Source organism: Malus domestica, chromosome 15 (assembly GCF_042453785.1).
Source record: "Malus domestica chromosome 15, GDT2T_hap1".
Taxonomy (NCBI): domain Eukaryota; kingdom Viridiplantae; phylum Streptophyta; class Magnoliopsida; order Rosales; family Rosaceae; genus Malus; species Malus domestica.
The window spans coordinates 9,288,866-9,313,458 of record NC_091675.1 but is presented as its reverse complement, the minus strand read 5'-3'; the positions used below and the strand labels follow the sequence as shown (position 1 = coordinate 9,313,458).

The 24,593-nt window shown below is 38.1% G+C and overlaps 3 protein-coding genes across 11 annotated transcripts; 2 read left to right on the top strand and 1 right to left on the bottom strand.

Annotated features, from left to right (window-relative positions):
• Positions 1–1,214: 1,214 nt before the first annotated feature.
• Positions 1,215–7,272, top strand: LOC103456215 (PX domain-containing protein EREL1). 7 transcript variants are annotated; one of them, XM_008395881.4, is made up of 10 exons: positions 1,215–1,722; positions 2,343–2,453; positions 3,052–3,150; positions 3,334–3,420; positions 3,608–3,716; positions 3,838–4,622; positions 5,376–5,540; positions 5,659–5,901; positions 6,238–6,435; positions 6,800–7,272. In XM_008395881.4, exons 1-10 carry the CDS (start codon positions 1,633–1,635, stop codon positions 7,013–7,015), a joined length of 2,103 nt encoding a protein of 700 aa, XP_008394103.3. In that variant the 5' UTR covers positions 1,215–1,632; the 3' UTR covers positions 7,016–7,272. The 7 variants fall into 7 exon arrangements, with proteins under 7 accessions (XP_008394103.3, XP_070669871.1, XP_017178740.3 ...); XM_070813770.1 differs by having other exon boundaries at positions 1,218–1,722; positions 3,919–4,622; XM_017323251.3 differs by having other exon boundaries at positions 1,218–1,722; positions 2,343–2,496; positions 3,060–3,150.
• A 602-nt stretch (positions 7,273–7,874) lies between these two features.
• LOC103456217 (adenine phosphoribosyltransferase 5-like) lies at positions 7,875–12,105 on the bottom strand. Of its 3 annotated transcripts, XM_008395884.4 has the most exons (7): positions 11,509–12,105; positions 11,259–11,369; positions 9,823–9,915; positions 9,139–9,288; positions 8,967–9,025; positions 8,400–8,472; positions 7,875–8,120 (listed from the first exon to the last, which is right to left on the bottom strand). In XM_008395884.4, the coding sequence occupies exons 1-6, from the start codon at positions 11,597–11,599 to the stop codon at positions 8,401–8,403; spliced, it is 576 nt and encodes a 191-aa protein (XP_008394106.1). In that variant the 5' UTR covers positions 11,600–12,105; the 3' UTR covers positions 7,875–8,120; position 8,400. The 3 variants fall into 3 exon arrangements, 2 of the variants coding, with proteins under 2 accessions (XP_008394106.1, XP_008394107.1); XR_001785653.3 differs by lacking the exon at positions 8,967–9,025; XM_008395885.4 differs by lacking the exon at positions 9,823–9,915 and having other exon boundaries at positions 11,509–11,885.
• Positions 12,106–20,699: 8,594 nt separating this feature from the next.
• On the top strand, positions 20,700–24,438 carry LOC103456211 (uncharacterized). Its single transcript, XM_008395877.4, has 2 exons — positions 20,700–21,464; positions 21,998–24,438. The coding sequence occupies exons 1-2, from the start codon at positions 21,399–21,401 to the stop codon at positions 24,251–24,253; spliced, it is 2,322 nt and encodes a 773-aa protein (XP_008394099.3). The 5' UTR covers positions 20,700–21,398; the 3' UTR covers positions 24,254–24,438.
• Positions 24,439–24,593: the final 155 nt, after the last annotated feature.

Genomic DNA, 24,593 nt, shown 5'->3' with positions numbered 1-24,593 from the left:
CATTTGGTGCTATTGATTTTGTTAGATGTAATTTTTTCGTAACAAAAATATTTAGAGATTATTTTATACTTTGTTTTGTTATACGACATATGATTGAAAACAGATATGTTCCACTAATAAAAGTACATAAAATCGAACCGACTCAGACTCATTTAAAAAGAAAAAATTTGTGTGTATCCAACCAAAATGAACCCGGCTCAACTCGCGCCCACCCCTAGAACTGCTTGTTGGTTTTAGCAATATTAATATTCTTAATGCCGAAAGCTTCAAGTTCAGAATCTCCCCTTAATCAAAATAATACTCCGCAAAACTCTAGGCTTTAGCTAGACCTAGCAATGCGGTCGTGGTTTTACAGGTGCATATTCTGTCGTTTTGGTCCAAAGTGAAAATTAGCTCAATTTAAACACGAAACAACACGACTCGCAAATTTTAACTATTAACACAACACGACTTGTTTCCTTCCTTTTTAAACGCAATAATAATGGGTTGAACTTGTTATCAACACGATCATCAATGCTCATTCCCAAACACTAGACTTTTTGTGCATGTGTTCGACCTAGTTTGGGAGTGAGGTGCTTAAAAAAAAAGCACCTATGAAAAAAAGCTGTGAGGGTTTTAGGTGTTTGGTAAACTAAAAAAAAAGGGCTTATTTTGGAAGCTGCTGTGAGAATAAGCTGAAATCAAAGGAAAAAGCTGAAGCTACTATTTGCAGCTTTGGAAAAATGGCTTTTTTTCAAAGCACACGGAGCTACAGTGCTCCTTTAACGAAAAGACCCACTATCAGACTGCTTTTTTTTTCCAAAAGCACTTTTACAAAAAAGTTTACCAAACGCTCTGCTGATTTATTTCACAGCCGCTTATTCTCACAGCACAGCCACTTATTCTCACAGCAGCTTTTTTTCAAAGCACAGCAATACCAAACCAGCCATTCGTTTCGTGTTATCAAGGTGTGCAGAATTTCGCCAACTCTAGCGTAACGATCCAAATGGGCCACTAGCAATTATGGGCCATGAGGCCCATGATGACAAACCTTTATGCCGAAGCAAATGGTCCAAAATAGGCATCCGATGCTTTCTCTGTCCCCGCCGTGAAGCTCAATGCAACTGCAAACGGAGACAGTTAGGTAAGACTGTTAATATTACCCCAAAAAAAGCAATTAATTTTTTTTTTTCCAGAAAATAATTAAAATTAAATTAAATTAAAAGAAAAAAGGAGGAGTGCGTGGGATCGGTGGAAACGAATACTGACAGACTCGGAGAAAAGAGAGAGAAGACTTGGCGATTGAGAATTTTTGCTACACAGCTGCAAAGGCGACACGCAACGCAACGGCCGCCCTCCGCCGGCTCTGGTTAGCCACATAGTCCATTCACCTGCTAACGTGCGCCATCGCTTTTGGAGTGACGACGAAGCAGAACAATGGAGGCTCTGCGGACGCCACCTGTCCGTTGTGTTTTGTGAATGAGTATTGACTCTCCTCGGCTGGTTCGTCTGATCCGATAGCCAAAACGCTAGCTTCCTCTCTCTGGCCGTTCGCCATTTGTTGAGGGAGAGTGGGCGATGATCGATTTCGATTCTTAGAGAGAGAAACAGATAGGGAGTTTTAGAGAGAGAGAATTATAGGAAGATCGGAAAATGCAGAGACGGAGTCCTCCGAGGCACAGACACGATGGGACTTCGCCGCTGCCGCTTGGGATGGATTGGAGTCCTGCTCCTCGGAAATGGGTTCGTCTGCTTCCGCTCTTTCTCTCAATTCCAATTATTTCAAGTTACTAACTTTGGAAATTGTGTAATTGAAGATCGTTACTTTCTCATTTAAGCTTGTATTTATTATTAGTTCGATTGTGATTTTCGTATAATCCATCAGATAATCAGTTATGGAGTTTAGATTCACTTCCTAGGGTTTAGCTCAGTTTCAGCATGCACTCACATTAACTGTTTTTACTCTTTAATTATCTCTTGTTAATTGCAACTTGTACCTTATAAAATCACGATTTTACTTCGTCAGCAAGTAATTTCATTTTTTTCGCGATTGGCTTAAGATGATCGTATAACCACTAGGAATGATAACAATATAATCTGCAAACAGAAGTTGAGACGGATCTACTCTTCAATCACCATGTTACCGAAAGAAGAAAATGCGTTTTCGTATTAGCAACCTCTTCAATGAAATGAACAAATTTGACCTTTTTTATCAACAATTTGCATTTTTGTTCTCATTTGCGGATAAGCTCGTTGCATTGTTCTTTCCTGCCACAGTGGCTTATATAAATATATTGCCAATCATTGTTACAAATACTCACTGGGTATCTGTCTAATCCAAAAGGCTGACATTCCTATTGCAGAATGGACGGGACACAGTTTGGCCACATGATCCTCGCACAGGATGGAGTTATTGTGTCACTATTCCTTCGTGGGTTGTCCTTCCAAAGTCAAGAAATTCCGATCCCGTAGTGGTACTCAAATTGAACGACTCTCCAGTGTTTATCTATTCCCTGGGTTAGATGTCGTTTTATATTATCTTTTAGGACTAAGTACAATTAGGAAATCTGTATCCATGGTTGAACTTTTCATGTGTGAATCTTTCAGTATCTCCTATCAAATAGGTTATTGGAGCGTTATGGTCTTTAGGGTTCTGCAATGTTATTGGTTGCTATTATGGTCAGTTTGGTGAAAAGAATGTTAAAGGTGATCCTGTAGGTGCCTTGTCGTTTCTTGTGGGATATAGCAAGTCTTCCTTATATTACAGTAAAATGTTTCCGACTATGCAATTTAATCACGTGGTAATCTATGATTGTGACAAACTTGATGTCATTCGATTATAATATAGATATTCTGTGTGGCAGTCAAGATTAAGATTTCTATTTGGATAAATCCAACATTTTTTTCTGTTGGATTTGTGTAACATATAGATAATAGATTGATCATAGCTTTTGGTGAAATAAACATTTATACTACCTACATGCGCAATGGTTATTTCAAGCTCAATTGTATTTCGCATTTGTTCACTACCAGTCTTTTGCATGGGTTCTATTATAACATTTTAAGGGACAGTTCTACAGGGTTGAGGTTGGTGTACAATCACCAGAAGGTATTACAACTACAAATGGAGTGTTAAGAAGATTTAATGATTTTCTGAAGTTATTTAGTGATGTAAGTACTGACTTTGGATTGTCTGTAAAATAGGTATTTACTTTATGTTAGTATGGTAATTCATATGAAACGACAACCTGGTTGTTTTCTAAGCACTACTTTAGGAAACGCACTGTTGATTTTCCCTTTGTTAAACTAATCAAAGGACATTCTTAATATTTGTTTATTGGCTGTTACTTGTAGCTTAAAAAGGCATTTCCCAAGAAAAATCTCCCACCAACTCCACCCAAGGGACTTTTGCGGATGAAGAGCCGGGAACTGTTGGAAGAGGTAGGTAACATGAGTGTCGTTCAATGGAGGACAACAAACTCACACTAGTGTAGTTCATATTCTTAACAAGGGGGGATTACTCTTAACTGGAAAGTGTAATATACAATTTCAACCTTCAAATGTGCGTGTACTCGTACACATCTAAAGGGGTGATTAATATTCTTAAGAAGTTTCAGTTTTGTTGCAGAGAAGGTGTTCGTTGGAGGCTTGGATGACAAAGCTGCTATCGGATATTGATATATCAAGAAGCGTTGCAGTGGCGTCCTTTCTTGAACTAGAGTCTGCAGCTAGGTCTTGTATGTGACTATCTTGTGCATGAGTGCTGTGACACATCCCCTTTTTTTTTTTATTCTGTGTTAACACAGATTCCTTTTATAGAGTTTTAATGTATTCGTTCCTTGTCATAATACATTTCAGCGTTCCAAGATGCAAGCCAAAACACTTCAGACGCGAGTTCGCTTCAATCACCTTCCTATTCTACCTTACCTGCCATTGTAGGGAGTTCATCAATCACACCAGATTACGGAAGTGATACTGCTTATGAGACATCTGAGCTAGGAACACCAAGGCTAGGAAGGAATGACAGTTCTGACATTGGTCTCGAAGATCTGGTATTGGATGAAGATTTAACAAGCCCAATAGAAAAGCTTGTGAAGTATGGCATGACCAATATTGATGAGGGACTATTCATGGGACACACAATACTAGAGGAGTTGGAAGGCCTTCCTAAGCATAAAGTGAATGCTAGACATGTCAATAATGTTGTAGGGAAGGATACATATAATGGAAATGCTTCTAAATCTTCAATTCTAGCTCGTAATGGAATGGAACTTTTCTCTGAGCCAGAGCGTAGTAAAGTATTCAACCATGCTCGCAAGCTCTCAAATGAAAGTGTGGGAAGTGATGCCAGTTCTCTAAGAGGTAGTGAAATGTCCAACTCTGGTGTTCCAAACTCATCTGGTGATGGATCTCTTGACCATCTTGGAGGTGCTGAGGTTTCAAGCATTATGGAAATGCTGGGCAACACAGAGTTACAACCTTCAGTTGGCACTCAAATAGTTCTCCCATTAGATCCGCGAAACAAATTGAACAGGGTTCTCTTGACCATGCAGCGAAGACTAGTCACAGCAAAAACAGACATGGAAGATCTTATATCTAGACTCAATCAAGAAATAGCAGTGAAAGATTACCTTGCAACAAAGGTATGTCAAATTAAGTTGATCATGCTCTTCATGATTTCAATTGCTAGAATTATATTTGTTTGGGATGGAGAACTTCTTGATTGTATCAAATTGGGTTATTTGTAACATGACATTTTTAAAGGACACAAATAAGTACATTTTCAATTTAAGGATATCTAATAGGAGAAATAAGCCATTATAAATAACCTGGAAGAAATGTTTGTCCCGTGCCAAGACCACTTGGAAGCTTGTCATAAATTCTTGTCCCAAACTTTTCACTATGAAATAAATATCCAGTAATTTTGCAGTGACATAGTGTCTAACATATTTCATATATAGATTACCTCGCCTCCAGGGCCAAACCCTTACAGTTGCATTTCCGAGGCTTAATTGACAAAAATATTTGTTTTCCCCCTCAATGAAAAAGAAAATCCATGAAATTTAAATTGTATACTTAGTTTTTATGCTTGCTTTACATAGACCTAATTATGAATTGCTGCACAAATAAATTGTTGATAAAAACTACTTTACAAAGACCCAATTATAAACTGTTAAAAAAAATTATTGCTCAAATAGTTTGAGAAGATTAATTGGGATATATTATGCATTGTAAATCCAATTGATTTCGATGGAAGAAGGATGAACACAATAGCTGTGACACTTACGAAGTTATAGATTTTGATAAAATCCAGTTACAGTCTGTCGGCTGAAAGAATTGGTACACCATTTGATTTCACAGAGGGAGTTCATAGACTAATTGATTGGGTCCTACAGGTCAAGGATTTGGAAGTTGAACTTGAAACTACTAGACAGAAGAGTAAAGAGAACCTGCAGCAAGCTATTTTAACTGAGAGGGAAAGGTTTACCAAAATGCAGTGGGACATGGAGGAACTCCGGCGGAAGTCATTGGAGATGGAGTTGAAGTTGAAGTCGGAACAGGTTATTGTTCTGGAAGTTTGTCTTTTCTACTTTTATGTCTTTTCATTTTTTTGGGGTCAGTCTGTGGCCATCTTTTTTATGATCTGGATAGTTATACGATATATTCAAATGCTACCAGGACAAGAAGTCATGTGCAGAGTCAACAAAAGATTCATCTGGTCGAGAGAAAGAGATATTGCCGCAGGAGGTGGATCCTTACAAGGAGCAGCTTGAGAATTTATCAAAGCGATATGAAGAGCTAGAAGCAAAATCTAAAGCAGATATTAAAGTTCTTGTTAAAGAAGTTAAATCCTTGCGCAATTCTCAAGCAGGACTGAAGCATGAACTTAGTAAATCACAGACGGAGAAATCTGAAGCTGAGGTATTTTGTCACTCGTCCAATAGTATTGTTGCATTCTAACTTTTTCAAACTAGTTCTTCTTAGGTTGTTGGGTTAAATTGGTTCTGCTTTCTGTTATTGATCCACATAATTGGCGTCCGTCCTTTTGATTATTACTTCACTTATATTCCGCAATACCCTGGAAGCTTTATGTTTTGGTCCTAAGACAGATGCATTGATAGAACAATATGGCACATTTTCATCTTGCTTTCAGAAACAAATTAAAAATTGAATTGATATGTAGCTGACGAGCCAGAGAGTAATCTATTAGTTAGGTTTGATGTTTTTCTTGTTTTCATTTATTTTTCTATTTTTCAGAAGCTCCGCCAACAGGAAAAACAAATGAGCAAGCTTGCAGAGACTGCTAGAAAAAAATTGTTGCATGAATGCAACGTTCTTCATCAGCAGCTTCAAGAATGCAATATCAATTTTCCTGTTGATGATTCTTCAATTCTACCAGAGGCTTCAGAATTGTTGGATGCTTCAGACAACCGTATCAGTCTCTTACTTTCAGAGGTACTTTCTACTTATTTCCCAAGTTTCTTTTGTTTGCCGACTTTTATTTTCTGGCATATGGTCACATTACAACACTTCCAAATTTGGCGCATCTTCAATATTAAAATTAAATTTGTTTGTATGAGAAACATAATGTGCTGCACGTTTATATGTTTCTTGCTTCAACGATCAGTTGTAAACATTTGTTACGTATGGATGGCAGCATATTAACCGTTAAATTATACTTTTCCTAAATGGTTCTATATTTGACGTAGTGAAATTCCATTTGAGTTTGAAGTAACTTTAAAGCATACTGATTTTTGGCTTAAGCATTGTTCCCATTCTCATAAACCATGTCTGAAGTAACTTTGCAATAATTGATCAGGCACAACTCTTAGCTCAAGACAGTGTAGCTACTAGTGAAGTTGACAACCTCGATGATGATACGAGGACAACAGACAATGAGTTAAGGAAGATTCTGGCAGAAATTTTTTCAGAAAATGCTAGATTACGGAAACAGGTGAACTGTCTCATACGTCGTGCTCACAAAACGGATGTCCAATCTATGAAAGACGAAGTCCCTGAAGACGAACTTCACTGACGAGTAAGTAGGAAGGTGTAAGGATGAATATTGTAAATTTTGTCCTTCAAAAGAAAAAAAAAGAAGGAATAATTTGGCCACTCGCATCGTCTGTTGTTTCATGTATTTCTTGTTACACGACAATTCAAGCTTGTGGTTACACATATACGAGTCTCAAGAAAGTTTGTGCAATCTCTGGTTTACAGGAATGTTGTATTATTTTTTTCTGCGATGGCACCAATAAACGAAAGAGATGAATGGAAATTATTAGTGACAAACGTGTTTCTCTTCTGTTTTGGCTTAGAAATTTGAAAGTAGCTCTGCTCTTTTCCATTGTATGCACGTATAAGCGAATCATAATTTTGTCAAACTTTTCGGACGCCAGTCTGCTGGCCGTTTCAGCTATAAACATTAACCCTACGATGTTGCTGCTTGTCCTTCGGTACTGCTGCCTTTTGCAATCGTAGTTGCAGCTTTCCTTTCATTTTCCTTGGTTAAAAATTGACATTCTAGGTTGTGACGTAAATTCTTCATTGATTTGTTTAAATATCCGACTTTAGGTATTTCATGACACAAGTGAACGAATTAGGGAGATGATTTCGACGCTCCAAAGATCACTTCCCGCACTCACTCTCAAGCGTGAGGAGTGCGGAAATGAAGTGCAAGCATGTACAACCAGCCTGCAGTAATGAGCTTTCCTTTTTCTAATACAACGGAAAGAGGATTTTGAACACAAGCTCAGGTGCATGGATAAATGCTCTTAACCACATGAGCAAAGCTGCTTTCGATTTCTTTGGTTGGCATGCATTCGAGCAAGAGAAACCAAAATATGTCTTGGAGCCTCTTGCTTGGCAAAATAAATGAGCATTAGAGATTTAAATTGAATAATTTGCCATAATGCAGCAACGAAGTTTCCATTTTAAGAATAAATCAATCTCTCGAAAACAACATTCGTCCATGAATTTTGTTCGAAATGGCTAATGTTACATAGTAATCTACACGAGACGGAGACAAGGGAATGGCGAGCATTGTGCAGCGGAACTCGGTCACCCTAAACATTCACGGCCATTTGCCCAAGTGAAGCGTCATTGTTTCTGCAGTCAGCCCAAGCAGAACTCCAACAGAACTGCATGAATGAAAAGAATTTAATATCTAACTTGGGAGAACTTGTAGGAGACCAGCACACTTGATGACCTAGCGAATACTTGTCTGAACCGTTAGACCAACATATCGCTCTTGATCTAACAGTTCAGACAGTGTTTTGCGGTCAAATTTCCCACGTCAAAAGGGCTTGCTTCAGATCACAATCGAAGGCGAGACTCATTATATGCCACAGACGGGAAAACACAGGGACAACGAAATTTGAATCGAAATAAAGGAGAATGGTGGGAAGTATTAGTACTACCTCAACAGCAGTTATCTAACTGGCGTGGCTCCACAAGGATGTAGAGTGGCTTTCCATTAAGCCTGCACTGTCCCTGAAATGTCACAATCATCATTCATCAAGAGCAGCTCAACTGCATTGCACTTGAGATATCAAAAGACTTACGAGTAGCATGCACTCAATACACAACAATGCTTTCGAATTTGAATATCCCTGAAGTTTTAGGTCAAATTATGATGCCCGTCCCTAGAGTTTGGTACCCGTAGGTTCATCTTTCGCAATTTTAGATTTTAGTCTGAATTTTTAGGTCAAATTATGATGTTGGTCCCTAGAGTTTGGTACCTGTAGTTTCGTCTTTCGCAATTTTAGTACCCTATTTATCAATGGTTGCAACCCAAGGACGATAATCTACCTTGACATTAGCCACTCACGTAGGTCACTCGTTGAAAAATTGCAGCAATGACAAATGACTGGCCTAAAATCGCGAAAATTGAAACCAGAGGTACCAAAGTGGAACTTCCGCCAAACTACACGGACTAGAATCGTAGTTTAGCCCAACTTTTAAGTTAATAAATGCTTAAACATTACCTTAACCTCAGGCAACCCAATAACGCATCCACATTCGACCACTTCCGCCCCAACACGTTCTAGAAACACAGAAATTTGTTTTGGGATGATGTGAATTTCAAGTAGGGTACTCAAGCAGTATAAGGAAGAAGATGAACAAGAAATAACAAACGCCTCAACAGCAACCACTCACCTAAAAGTCTTATTGCTGCTGATAAGGTCCCACCGGTAGCTATTAGATCATCAATTACCAATGCACGTTCACCGGGCTGAGCAGCACCAACGTGCATTTCTAAGCAGTCGGTTCCATACTCGAGCTCATACGCTTCTGAAATTACTTCTCCTGGATAAGCAGCATTGTTAAGTGAAGATTAGCGTACAGCGAAAATGAAAAATGCAAGGCACAAAATAGACGCTACATCAACAACCAAGACCTCACTTCCAAACATCCCAATGTTGGAGTAAATTTTGCCTAAAACCGGTTATCTATCACGTGACGAGAGAGAGAGAGACAGGTTGTATATTGTGGTAAAAAAGAAAAAGAGCCAACAGCAACGTCGCCCTAGTAAAAAAGGCCTTATCCTAAATGAAACTAAGCACTAAACAATAGATAAAAAGCATTTTACCAGACATTAAAACTAGGGCTAATTGTAAAAATTAGCGCGCTGACTGCTTAAACGATGGGGGGCAATACTTTAACAGCCAAATCCAGTAGACCTTTCAAAGGCTCAAGGGACACTAGCTTTATATTATAACTACTTCAAAAGTTGATTAAGGAGGACTGAGTGCATGATTAAAAAGGTAATTAGCTCCTGGACATTAAAAAAAAAAAAAAAAAAAAACCTAAGCAAATCGAGCTAATTAAAGTTGAGCGTACCGGGCAACTTTCTAGGTTTACGTAAAGGGACAAACTTGGCACCAATTGCTAGAGCAACTGAAGGACCAAACATGAACCCTCTGGCTTCCACTCCTGCAGATTAGTCATAAAGACAAGAAGTATGAAAAGCAGACCACGTAAGAATTAATTATATAATAAAATTTATAATTAGGGTTGTCGTTATCATGCTACTATTTGGTAAACTATATCACCAACTTGAAGAAAACAGTGATTGATTAAGGCCAATAATTGGGACGGTCCAACGTTCAAAACACCCTTCTTTTTAGCAATGACTGTTCATCTGTCATGAGGACAGCAAAATGTTGATGAACATCCACTCGGAGTTAACCATCCACATCAATAGCTAGCTTTCTTCACTTACGTAAAGTGCCGACAGGAAAGCAAAGGTCTCAAGGAGCAAAAAGATTGATCTGTGAGAAATTAGTGCTTATCCTTTAACTCGGGAAACTTTCTCTTGCAGTAATGACCGATACAAGAATGCTATCCTTACCACATTTGGACCGCCTCTCAAATAGAGGTGGGACCTACCTCTATTGGAGAGGCGGTAGGAACGTGGTAAGTGTAGCATTAATCGAAACCAAAATGATGATATCCGAAAGATTAACTTTTTGTGGAATAGTAATGGTATCAGGTTGGTAATTAACATGATGGTCACACAATCAGCAGCAACAGAAATTTCTCAATTGTTTGAGAATGCAGTTGAGGTTAATAGTTTTATTAATCAAAATATACGAACAAAATCGTAGAATTTCACAAAAAAAAAAAAAAAAAAATCCTTAAAAATCATAAAGAATGCATCGACAAAATTGTTCGTGAATTGGTCAATGAATCTTCTATGTGTCCAAGCAACCCGAAAAATGCAGCCGTGTAGAAGAATGCAATCAGCTTAAGCAAATTATACAGAAAAATGAAGAAATCTGCTCTGTTTTGAGCTTGTGATCCCACTGCATTAGCCGTAGATATAATTATTGAGGGGAATAAATTCGGAAAACCATTCCACATTAACAAAAGTGGTCAAATTAGAAAATCATTAATCTGTAAAAGTGCATAAAAACAAAATAGGAAAAATTATAAACTAATTTGGCTAAGATTAATGATGTATGAAACCAAAAAACAAGCCTCTCAAAGATATGGAAAATCTTCAAAGGCATCAGCAAGGATTGCAAATCCAGAAATTTATTTCTCAAAACAATCGAAGTGGGGAAAAACCAGTAAAACCCAAGAGCCAAAAGACAAAGTTGCAGACAGCAACTCATAAATTAACTAATTAAGCCCACATTTTAATATTCACAACATTAACAAACCTTAAAAAATACTTCAAAAATTTGTACATATATACAGATGTATTATATATATATATTGAGAGAGAGAGAGAGAGAGAGAGAGAGAGAGAAGGAGTGAGAGGGGGAGAGTACCGGCGACAACAGAGATGTCCATGTCTCTGTAGCGATCAACAAAAATGTCGACAACATGCTTGAAGGCCTTGTGATCAAGCAACAATGTTGTTATGTCTTGAAACATTATCCCTGCATACATACATAATAAATAATAAACAAATAACCACACAAATCATCAAACTTCACAAAAAAACACTGACAATCTAATTAAAAAAAACAACAAATTAAAAAAATAACCCAACAAAATAAACAACTAAAAAAATGGAACCTGGTTTCGGAAAGTGAGGCACAACCCTGATGGCTTCTGATATGGCTTGGAGCCTTGGGTCTCCTTTCAGTCCATTTTCTGCTGCAAACATTCTCTCTCTCTCTCTCTCTCTCTCTCTCTCTCCCTCTGGTTTTTCTCTCTTTCTCTCTCTACAAATACTCGAAAGGAATGGATTCTGCTCTCTGGGTTATGAAAATTTATGGGTTGAAATATATGTCAAATGGGTTTTGGGTTTTTGGGTTTTGGGATTTTCCCTCCTAAAATCTGAACAGCAAAGCTCAAATCTTTGTTCTTTCTTCTCTCTCTCTCTCTCTCTCTCTCGGTGCGTGTTTGGAGTAATTGCTGGCTAGTGGTTCTTTGTTTTCTTCATTTATTATGCTGGCCAAACCACAGCACTTTGGAAGATACGTAGGGGAAGTTTGATGGTGACGCGGTTTAATTGCACGTGTACTGCACGCTGCACGCTGCACGCCTTTTGCTGTACCGATGCACCCTCCAATCCGACGGCCACGATCCTCCTCAAATCCCACCCTCCTCGATCAATCCAGCGTAACAGTAAAATAACACCACCGGCAACGCACACTGTAACTTTGCCCCGTTTTTCCCTGCATGCACTTTTGTGTATAACGAGGTAGAGGGCATCATCGTCATTCCACATTAATTGACGGCTAACTATTGGCAGAGAATCCAGCCGCAGGAGATTTTGCAGATTTTGGAGGTGGTCCCTAGGTGGTCCTGCACGCCCATCCCCTTTAACACATGCTTACCTGGCTTGGCCCAATCTTATTCCGCCCTACACGTGGCATGATCATCCGAGATACACACTAGATCAGCGACGCATTAGTTTGTCGTTTCCTTCTATTGACCATATATTGTTACTTTATTTCCGTGGGCCCTGGTAGTGGATACGATGAGGTCACGGCTCTCAACTAGTGGAAACCATGCCCAACGCTCCATAGGGCGCGTGCTAGACAAACTCCCGTGAAAAACTGTTGTTCTAACATGTGACTGTTGTTCTAACTTGTGAAAGAAACGCATTAGGGACGCAAGTGGGGAGCAACACATGGAAGGAGATTGACCCCACGAATTCAAATCAACGGACAGGATCGCTGTTCATGTGCACGCGAGTGTACCTTCTATACAACATGATAACATGATCATTTAGATCTCCCATTTTCATCCACGGACCACTCTATATAGCCTACACAAACTCTCTCCCTCCCAAAGTGTCTCAAAACTCAAATCTCTCCTTTTTTTTCTTTTTTTTTTTTAATTTCCTTGCATTGACTTCATAATTTTACATTTTATAATGACTAGACATTTTTTTAATATATCTCTCCTATAAGATGTATTGAGAATATAAATGTTAAGAACATCTCCAAGTAAGGAATACAAAAGTTTCCACCAACAATAATAGTTAAAAAAAAAAGGCAACATTAGTGTTTTTAAACCTAAATATTAGTGGCATAATGCGATTGACAGCAAAAGCGGTTGCTATCTAATTTGACATCAACTTTAAATCTAGTTAAAGTGATTATTTTTTTTTTGTTTTAAAAATACTTATTATTATTATGAAAAGTAATTAGTGCAATCTCTGAAATAATAGCTTACATTTGTCATATCGGGTGAAGACAAAATTTTTTTTTTTTATTTTTAAAAGTGCTATATAAGCGTTCAAATTTAAATTTTATATTTAAAATTTAACATCTCATTTAGAGATGCTCTAAGGAAACTCTCCATGAACTCTCTGTCATCTCAAGTTTTTGTCACAATGTTTTATAATGTTGACACGAGAATTGACGTTAAATTGTGAGATAGCAGAGAGTCCACAAAAAGTTCCACTTTGAGAAGTCTTCTTAGCATTTCTCTTAATGAGAAAATAAATACACATGTTATAATTTTTTTTTAAACAAACGATATTATCTACACTAAAAAGAAGATGATGAACTTAGCTTCACAATGGACTAGTAATAATATGATTTAAATTATAATTGAATTGAATAATTACATTACATAACAATGGTATGGATACACTTTTAAGTTCATTCCCATTTCAGACCAATTTCACATGTTTTCCTCCCTCATTACATCTTTATGTTGTCTCCTCGTACGGTGCTTTTGGATGGTGGAGATCCACCGCCGTAGTCTGAGATCACATCATGGCCGTCAAAATCAAATATCGGCCTAGGGTATGATGCAAGATCTTAGGCTTTTCTGGTTTACACGTAAAGTCAAATGCAAGGGTAAAAGAGTAAAGTGAAGAAGAAGGTCCACACACTCCTAACCTATGGACTTGACGACTCTAATTTCCCCATGCACCAATCGTTTATGTTTTGGTGTTCAATTGCACCCGGTCTTCCACAAACATGACGTGGATCATGTTAAATGTGAGTTCCAGATGCATACAACTTTGATATATATTGTTGGCAAATCGTCTACCAATGAAGTTTTATAATCTGTTGTTATGTAACATCGTATCGTATCTGCTTTTTTTCTTCGTTTCAAATAACTACGAGTTTGATCTGGTTCCATATTTCTTTGTTGGTTTTGCAAGGTATACTTGTTTCAATTCTAACTCTTGAACTAGAGGAAGGACCTACCCACCGATTTTGAGAGCGGTTTACAATTCTAAATTGCCAGTTGACAAAGGAAGACCACACTTGTTGGAGAGTTTTTCCTGATTTAAAGAAATTAAGATCGATTCTCCCCTCCTCATTTGAAGCTACAAAAATCCTTAGTCCAAGAGTTTTTTAAAACATTATTGATGTAAAAAAATGTGAATTAAAGATCTCACTAAATTTAACATTTTCATGGCTCGATGGATTATTTGATAAGCCAAGGATTTTTGTTTTTTTTTTTTGTATTTCAGAATAAGATTAACCAACATGTTAATTAATCGATTACGATAAATTGAATCATAAATGATATGCATGGCTACTTTTTTGTGATATACATAATTACTCACTCTGTAATAATGATTGTTAACAACATAGTCCTCACTTGAAGCTACGAAAATCCTTAGTCCAAGAGTTTTATAAAACGTTATTGATGGAAAAAAAATGTGAATTAAAGATCCTCTATATTAAACTTTTAAATTTCTAGATAGATAATTTAATAAGTCAATGATAAATTTTTCACGTGTTTTAGAATACGGTTAATCAACATATTAACTAATCGATTATCATAACTGAATTAGAAATGATATGCACAACTACTTTTTTAGTGATATAAATAGGGGTAAATTACACAGTAGCCCCTCAGGTATTGAGGTTATTACAACCTCATACAACAACTTTAAAACATTTCACTTTCATACCTCATGTACTATTTTATTTCAAAACAACACCTCCGTTAGATTTTCCATCCAATTGACTGTTAAATGCTGACGTGGCTGCCACATTTGTGCTGATGTGGCTGCCACATGGCAAAAAAATAAATTTGTATACATTAACAATATTATAATATTAACCCTAAAAAAAAAAAAAAAAAAAAAAAACCAGAAAACCCGAACCCAGATCCCCTTCCCCACAACCCCACATCTCACCCCCACCCCCTTACCCATCTCTTCCTTCCCGTCAGTCTGTCCCCACCCCCTTACCCATCTCTCCCACTCTTCTTCTTCCTCCACACCAACCCCAACACACTCCCTGACACCCTTTTTTCAATTCCTTCATTCCCTCTCCTTCTCTAGGGTTTGAACTTCGAATTCCACCCATCTCCCCACCTCTTCCCCCGCCACCCTCTGCCTCCATGCGTCTCCTTCCCCCAAAATCCATATCCCCCTCCACCTCTCCCGCCTCAAAGCCCCCACCTTTAATCACTTATCTGCTTTTTTTCCACTATTTTTCTTAGAAACCCCTGCAACCCAAATACCTGCAACCCACTACCTGCAAAACCACAACCCGCAACCCACTACCTGCAAAACCACAACCCACAACCCACAACCTGCAACCGTCGCCCGGGGGGGGGTCGCGAGCTTATCATCGACGGGAAGGGCAGAGGTGCCTAGATGGGTCGTCGCGGGGGGGGGGTGTTCACAGCAGGTGGGTCATCGTGGGGGGGGGGGGTCACAGCAGGTGGGTCATCGTGGGGGGGGGTCACGGCAGGTGGGTCGTTGCGCCGGGGGGGGGGTGGGTCACGGCAGATGGGTCGTCGCGCGGGGGGGGGGGGGTTTTCATAGCAAGTGGGTCGTCGCGAGGGGGGAAAGGCAAGTGGGTCTTCGGCGGGAGGGGGAGGGGTTTGGTTTCTTCTTCTTCTGGGGGAGTTACAGATAGGTGGGGGAAATGAAGGGGATTGGGTTCGGGTTTTTCTTTTTTTTTATTTTTTTATTTTTTTAAATATGGTTAATATTATAATATTATTAATGTATAAAAAATTATTATTTAGGCCATGTGGCAGCCACATCAATACAAATGTGGCAGCCACGTCAGCATTTAACAGTCCATTGGATGGAAAATCTAACGGAGGTGTTGTTTTGAAATAAAATAGTACATGAAGTATGAAAGTGAAATGTTTTAAAGTTGTTGTATGAGGTTGTAATAACCTCAATACCTGAGGGGCTACTGTGTAATTTACCCTATAAATAGTTACACACTCCGTAAGAACTAACACATTTAAGAGTACTTATTAACAAACCACAACATAATCATTTACATATCTTTTCTTTAAAAAACAAAGAATTGAGTAAGTAGCAAAATCTTTCTTTGGATTTCAAGAATCATAGTTCTCGGACCTCTATTCCAAATTTTGTGGCTGAGAATCTTCACATTAAATGAGATCCTTTTTGGATTGGGGACCTACAAACGTTGCGCATGATTTAGTTTATAATTAATTAATTAACAACTCGTGGACAAAGAACCATGAGGTTATAATGATGAAGCTTATCTCATGGCGTCACATCGTCTGAATACCTAACCGCAACCAAATCTTCAACCTTAATTATAGTAAATAATCTAGTAGATCAAGATCCTCACCAGCTGCGTGTTTCACTTCTAGGGATATAATAATTCAACAAATCACATAATCCGTACTATTAAAAATTGATCAAACGGTTGAAGTTATTATAATTTTTAAAGTAGACCCATGTTTGTAATCACTTGATCAATTTTCAACGTCACGGATTCCTGATTTAGTGAATTACGAGGAAGGGATCCGGAGAAAATCTCTTTCCTATAAAACACATTACTTGTTTGTTTGTTTGTTTGTATGAAATTAAAGCCTCTTTTGGTGTTTATGATTGAACTAGAATGAATACTTAAAAGGAAAATTATAATTAAACACTCGTGTTGAGCCATTATTTTCGTTTGATTTATTTAATTTGATAGTCAGTAATCAAGAGGCGTGTGTTAAAAAAACACCTCTCTACGTTAAAATGATAAATAAAAAAAATTGTGTCCAGCTACATATGGTAAAGGATGAATTACTTACGAAAAATTTGTGTCCAACTGTATTCCTTCATGTGTTTCTTTTTGGCTTTTTGAAAGTTTAGAGGAGATTAGTTATTCTAGGCCATACCCATAATATTGAGGTGGATGAACTTACGCATAACATCTAACTGACATCTGCCACTAATATGGATTTACGTAAAATTTACAGATTGCGCACTAATAAGGATTGCTGACAACGAGACTCAAACTTTAAAGGACCGACACACAAAATAGGAACCTTACCAACTAAACCAACCCTTGTTGCCATTCATGTGTTTCGTCCCCTCCTAATTCCTTCAATATGCAAAAAGCATTCACTTTTAACTTGAGTATATCCTCGAACACAATAAATTATCGAATCTAATTTAATCCTAGATACGAAATGAGACCTATATGATCATCCACTAAGCAGATTCAAAAATTAATAATCAGCTACTTGAGTAAGTCACATCACACACCTAGTCCTAGACTCATAGCTAACAAAAAACAATGATCGTTTCTTGTTTAGATATCACATCAAACAAATCCCTTTTCGTTTGTTTATAATTATCCTTTCCTTCTGCGGCAACGAAATATATGGGTTTGTCCACAGCATCTTAATATATTCTTTTTTACTTTTTTCGCTACATCTTTGAGTACGTTTTAGGAAAAGGTGTCTATTTTATTAGGGAATAGTTTAATCTTTATTAACTATTGAGGACTGAGGACAAAAAAGGGAGATTAGCTCGTGGATTTGTTAATTATTAGTGTGATTTATCCATTTAGCTCGATCTCCATGTACGAAGTGGAAGATTTGTGGGTTTGGGTTTGTTGATACATGTGATCACCCTTCACCAATCAAGTGTGTTTTGGAGCTTCTACTTGCCTCCTAAATTATTAGCCATCTTGATTACGACAATGAGAGATTAAGAAAGTCATTTGCCCTTGGAAAAGTTGAGGACATGAAGTTTGGACAAGTCTCCTATCAAATTAAATGAGTCTTTAATGCTTTGCTCTAATATTATTCTTCAAGAGATTTTTGGGGTCTACGAATTGTCCAACGTAATTCTAGACTTATTATTGGTGATGGTTTTCATTTTTAATAGTAAATTATTATCCTCTTTGTACTTGATTTTGGATAAACAAATCTCTAGTTTCAAGCAAAAATAGCCCTTAAACTAATGAGCTCCTAACTAAAATTAAGAAAAGGATTAAAAATAAATAAATAAACTCCAGTCATGTTCTGTATCCACAGAGATTCATCTTAAGAGATCCTAAATACAGGGAGTGAGAAATGAGCTTCTAGTGGCTCTCTATAACTGATGCTTACTGTTTCAATATTATTTTAAATAATTAATTAATTTCTATTGGCTAATTATTGTCTCATGGTCATTATGGCTCTAAAGTAGGGTGGTATGGTTGGAGTACAACTTACAGAGGTCATAGAATAACTTTTTGATAGATTAATTAAAACTTTGATGTATAAAATAGAGGGCATAACTGGAGATTTTCTAACTATCTCACCTACAAGATATTCAAAGTTTTGAGGAGTTTATAATATATTTTTTATCCGAACAACAAAAACATATTAAATACATATATAAATGTGGGTTCAAACCGCCACCACATTTGTCGAAGTTATTGTAGACATCGAAATTTCGGTAAATAAATGTTGACCGATAAATCAAAGTTTCAACGCTCATGTATTACATAAATTTTAGTGTCTAAACAAAAAGTCGAAATAAGTTGGAAAAATCATCAAACAGGACACGTGTCAACGCCTAGCAGAAACGACTTATTTCATCTAGGATATTATATTCAAAATTAGGCTTTGGAAAATTCTATAAATAGAAGTCAATTTCATTCATTTGAGGGGACCAAAATCATTAGGCAAAATTCTTGAAGCTCTGAAGCTCTCAAGCATCCAGGTTCCCGAAGAATCAAGAAAGCTCTCTTCGTTCTTCGTTCATCGTTCATCATCCGTTCATCTTAAGATCAAGCCCCAACGGCCCTTTGGATCAACAACGTCGACAAATCCACACATCCAACCGTTATTTAAGATCAAGCCTCAACGGCCCTTGAAGAAACACTCATCCTCAAGATCAAGCCCCAACGGCTCCTTGAATATTCGCTCAAATCCACCTTCAAAGATCAAGCCCACGGCCCTTGAAGAAACTTCCAACAGTTCATTCAAAATCAAGCTTCGACGGCCCTTGGATCAATGAAATATCCACAAATCAACACCTTACGGAGATCGAATCAGAGGATCAAATTTGAGAGAGATTGTAACCCAAAACCATCAAATACAAATATTATTTTGTACACGTTGTTCTTGTCTCTTTCGTTTTAGGAAATTTTCGTGTTCACAGTTATCCCTTCATAGACATTCTCGTAAATAAAATACATATTTGATATATATATAAAGAACAAATCTTACACACATGAGTGAGTGCATGTAGAGAGTCTAGTATAACATAGGTAGGTTTAAAACAAAAAATGATTTCAGCAAATGGCCCAATGGTAAGGGCGTGGCCTGCGGCTCCCAAATAAACAAAAAAATGTGGGACTCAGGTTTGATGCTTCGAGCTAGTGAGTGTGCTTGACAGTGGCAGGGTGAAATTCCTCATAGCCTCTTTGGGGCCAGAAGATTGGATAATTATGACTTGACACCAACTGTCCTCTTTATATATATATATATATATATATATATATATATATAAACTTTTGGCCTAATCGGATAAATGGTCATCGTGGTCATAAGGTATTCGGATGATAGCCCCTGTGGTAAAAAAATTTGGATTTAAACCTATGTGGTCACAGTCTGTTAGGATTTAAACCATTGTGGTCTAAGTCTGTTAGGATTTATGCCCTTCTGTCATTCCTCCATTAGGTTTAGGTTGGCAAAATTGGATAAATGGTCCACGTGGTCATAACGTATTCGAAAGATAGTCTTTGTGGTAAAAAAAAAATTAGATTTAAACCTTTGTGGTCTAAGTTTGTTAGGATTTATACCCGAAACTAGAAGTTCTGTCATTTCTCCGCTAAGCTTATAGGTGGAGCAGAGTTTCTCTGAGGAGACGCGACAGAACGAGGTGGAACTAATAAATCACATTATTCATTAAAATTCAAGATCTAATAAATCAAATAATTCAAAATGCCTTTATAAAATTAACGAGTTTTTGATTTCCGAATATCCAACAAATTAATTAATTCTTTACTAGCCTCTTGCCACACGCATACACGTGTGACAATTGACATTTTTATATATCTTTTATTTAAATAATTAATTTACATATTTTAAAAAAATTATTTAAAAAAAGAAGAAGAAGAAATGAATTTAAAACGTGAAACCACCCACTAATGTGGGAGGTTTTGTTTTTTTTTTTTTTATAATTTTAAATATTAAATTCATTCAAAATAAAAATATGGTTAAATACTTTAGCTTCTTTTGGTTCAATTGTAATTTATGAAATTCTTAAAGGACAATTTATGGTATTTTGAATGTTTCACCATTTTAGGGTGCTAACTTTATATATATAGATATATATCTTTTATTTAAATAATTAATTTACATATTTTTTTTAAAAAAGAAGAAATGAATTAAAAATTATTTAAATCCGATTTTTTTCTACCACAGGGGCTATCTTCCAAATTCTTTATGACCACGGGGACCATTTATCCGATTTGGCCAACCTAAACCTAATGGAGGAATGACAGAAGGGTTTAAATCCTAACAGACTGTGACCATAGGGGTTTAAATCAGATTTTTTTTACCACAGGAACTATCATCCGAATACCTTATGACCACATGGACCATTTATCCGATTAGGCCTAAACTTTTTAGTGACCCTTGAATCAATAGCATAGATTAGGGGAGCATTAGACAAGCCGGGCCAAATCGGGCTGAGGCTTTGAACCTTAACTCAAGCCTTACCCATCAACCTAACAGGCCCAATGGATTAGACCTAGATTAAAGGTTGGGCCGGGATTTGACTCTTCAAGCCTCTTTATCCAATCTTTTAATTAAGTCGGTATTCCATCCAAAACCTTTTCGCTTTATATGTCATGCGACTCGTGCACATCACTCATGGTTCCAATTCATCACACGCGTCACGCCGTCGCGCTTCCACGACCTATCCATTTGGGGGGACCACACACGGACTACCGCTCCTATTGCCAAATGGCGGGCAACCACAGGGTCCAACACGACGTCGCTTACACGTAAGATTGACTCTATCTATCCAAAAGCCCCCCAAGAGTCGGCGATGCTAAAGTAGAAGGATGGTGACCTTGGTCTCATATGCTATCGTGCGCCCATGGCCTTCTGTTTCGCTCTGCAGAAGCTTCACCCCCATCTTCTTCTTCCTTCTTAGATTCTCCGATCGATTTTTTTGTCTGAAATTTTGAATTATCGAGTTCTGAGGAGATCGGAAATGGTTCCAACGGTGATGGCGGAGCCCTGATGTGCTCGGCAGTTGAATATCCATGGCCTTCTCTGCCGCCGCCGCTCGCTCCAATCTCCGGACCTCCTCTTCTCAACCCTACTGCAAGGTACTTTCTCTCTCTCTCTCTCTCTCTCTCTCTCTCTCTCTCTAGGTTTGAATAACTGCTGCATCTTGTGTTTGGTTTCCGAGAAAATAGAAGAAGGTAGGGAAATTAGGGGGAGAATACTGTGTAAGCTGACTAGTCGTATGCTGTTAATTAGATACAAATACAATGAATGTGATAATATAGGGTTTATAAGTTGTGTTTCAGATATTATTTTTAGGGCATTGAGGTGAAATATGTTGAAATCTGGTAGCATTTTGCAGAATTGTAAGATTGCAGGGATTGATGTTAATGTGGATAAAGTCGAATTATTTAGGATTTTATGTGATTTTGTCGCTTGGGTCTAATTTTGCTTTGGGATTTGTTGCATTGCCATGCTGTTTGATTTCGATTTTGGCCATTTCATTGTACATGATTTTTCGTCCAACCGATAATAACAATCATTTACGAATTTTGATTGTAAATGATGCTTGTAATTTTGGCTTTGGTTTCTAATCGAACAAGTATTTACATATATGGGTACAACATTTCTGCAGTTGTGCTCGCTTAGATTTAGCACAAAGCAGAACAAAGTAGCTTTTAGAGCTACCACGGAAGGGAAAGGCTCTTCCTTGAGGGTTGTTCGATCAGTCTTGAATAACAGGAAGTCGAGCATTAGTGACAATGGAGCTTCTGAACCTGCAAGGATTCTTCTCGAGAGGTTGTTTGCACAGACACAGAAACTGGAAGAGCAGATGAACAGAAATTCTCGTCATCCTCAGGATGTCCAGCTAGGATTTAACCTTGAAATCCTTGAGTCTGATCTTCACGCTGCATTGGCAGCACTGAAGAAGAAGGAAGAAGATTTGCAGGATGCCGAAAGAAAAGTTTTCTTTGAGCACTGTGCATTGCACCGCACAAAGGAGGAGCTGGAGCAACGGGAGAAAGAAATTGCTGCAGCTTCTTGCAGGTATGAAAAAATAGGGGAGGAATTGAAGCAGGCTAATCTTCGCCTATCTTCTCAGGCCTGGCATATAGAGGACCTAAAGCTTCGGCTTAGAGAGAGAGATCAGGAAAATGCGGCTGCACAGTCGGCACTTTCTTTGAAAGAAGAGGAATTGGAACAAATGAGAAATGAATTGCTGAAAAAGAGTGAAGAAGCTGCTAAGTCCAAGTCTGAACTTGAATCCAAGGCTCACCTGCTGAATGAAGCCAATGAAGTTGTCAAAAAACAAGAAGTTGAGATTCAAGGACTCCGGAAATCTCTGCAGGAGAAAGAAGCAGAATTGGAAGTTTTTCAAATGCAGAGGAAGAATGAAGCGGAGAAACTAAAAGTTGCGGAGGACAAATTGGAGAAGCGGACAATGGAGTGGTTATTGGCACAGGAAGAACTTAATAAATTATCAGAGGAAGCATCCAGACACGCACGAGAAACTAATGAAACTTTAGAGGATTTCAGAAGAGTGAAGAAGGTTCTTGCTGACGTGAGGTCAGAGTTGGTTTCATCTCAGAAATCTCTGGCATCTTCTAGACAGAAAATGGAAGATCAAGGGAAGCTTTTGGAAAACCAATGGGAAGAACTTGAAGAACAGAAGGGAAGCATTACGTCTTACTTAACAACTCTGAAAGATGCCCAAATAGAATTACAGAGTGAAAGATCAAAGCTTAGGGTTGCAGAGGCTCAAAAGAATGCACTTGAACGTGACTTATCCATGGAAAAGGAGCTTATGGAAGATTTACAGGAGCTGTTGAAGAAAGAGAGGTACTCTTTGCATCAGGCTATCAATGGGATTTCTTCTCTCCAAAATAAGCTAGACAAGAAAAACGCTGAATTTGGGAAAATGCGCAATCTTCTGCAGGATAAGGAGTCGGAAATGGTGCAGGCTAAGATCGCAATTCAGCATTTGAAATCTGAGCGGGATACCTTACAGGTTATTTTGGATGAGAAGGATTCGGAACTTTTGAATGCAAGGAATAAGCTTGAGGAAGTAAATAATGAAGTTGCAGAGCTCAAGATGCTACTGAACAGTAAAGAGGACCAGCTTATTCAAGCAACTACTCTGCTCAAGGAGAAAGACGAACATGTAAACATGATGCAAAATGAGTTGAACGATACGAAGCTCAAATATTCAGAAGCTGAAACTGTGGTAGAACGGATTGTGGAACTCACTAACAAGTTGGTTATATCCATCAAGGATGATGAGTCGCTTGATGACATGAGCCACGAGTTACTGCCGCAACTATGGGAGAAACCAGCTGATGGTTTCGGGTTGCAAATAAAACATCTTCAAACTGAGCTTGAATCAGCAAGGGACAGCTTAAGAATAAAAGAAATGGAAGTTCTAGCTTCTCAGAGGGACCTCACGCTCAAAGACGAGGAGCTTAAGATGGTTATCGGGAGACTCGAAACAAAAGAAAAAGAAGTAAAGCAATTGAAAGAAGAGGCAGAAGACGCTAATGATCTGAGAAAGCTATATGCATTGGCGCAAGAGAGACTGGGGGAGAAGACCATTGGAGACTTGGCAATCGAGAAGCTTCAACTTGAGGCAGCCCAACTAGAAGTTGAAGCTGCGACCGGTGCACTCCACAAACTTACAGAAATGAGTGGGGAACTTTTACGAAATGCCAGCCTGAGCATTGAGGCCGATGGAAGTATATTCTTTCCAAATGGTTACGATCCTAGCATAAGCATGGTGGAGAACAATGAATGTTTAACTGAGGTGACAGCGGAAGTTGCCCGGATTTCGGCTTTGACTGATAAGCTTGTGAAAGAGGCTGGTGTTGTAAGTGCAGGGCCTGCTGCAGGTCAGTAGGGGTAATTTATGAGCTGGTGAGCTTATATCGTGTACAGATATGCCACTGATCTATTTTCCTAGATTTGGTGCAGTAATCGTCTGCAGCACTCACCATAAGGCATCTAATATGCAGATGCCAAACCAATATAAACGTTGTACAATGTGTGATTCATAAATGATTAATGGTGTTTTTAGTTCGTTAATGTTGTGTACTTTAATCTTTTTATCTGTTTTCACATCCTTTCGTTGGACACCGCTTGGCTTCTTTCAACTGCAGTTTGACATATGCAGGAGAACAACCTACAAAACATGGCTACACTGTCACGTTATGTCCCATGCCAAAGAAACAAGGATATAT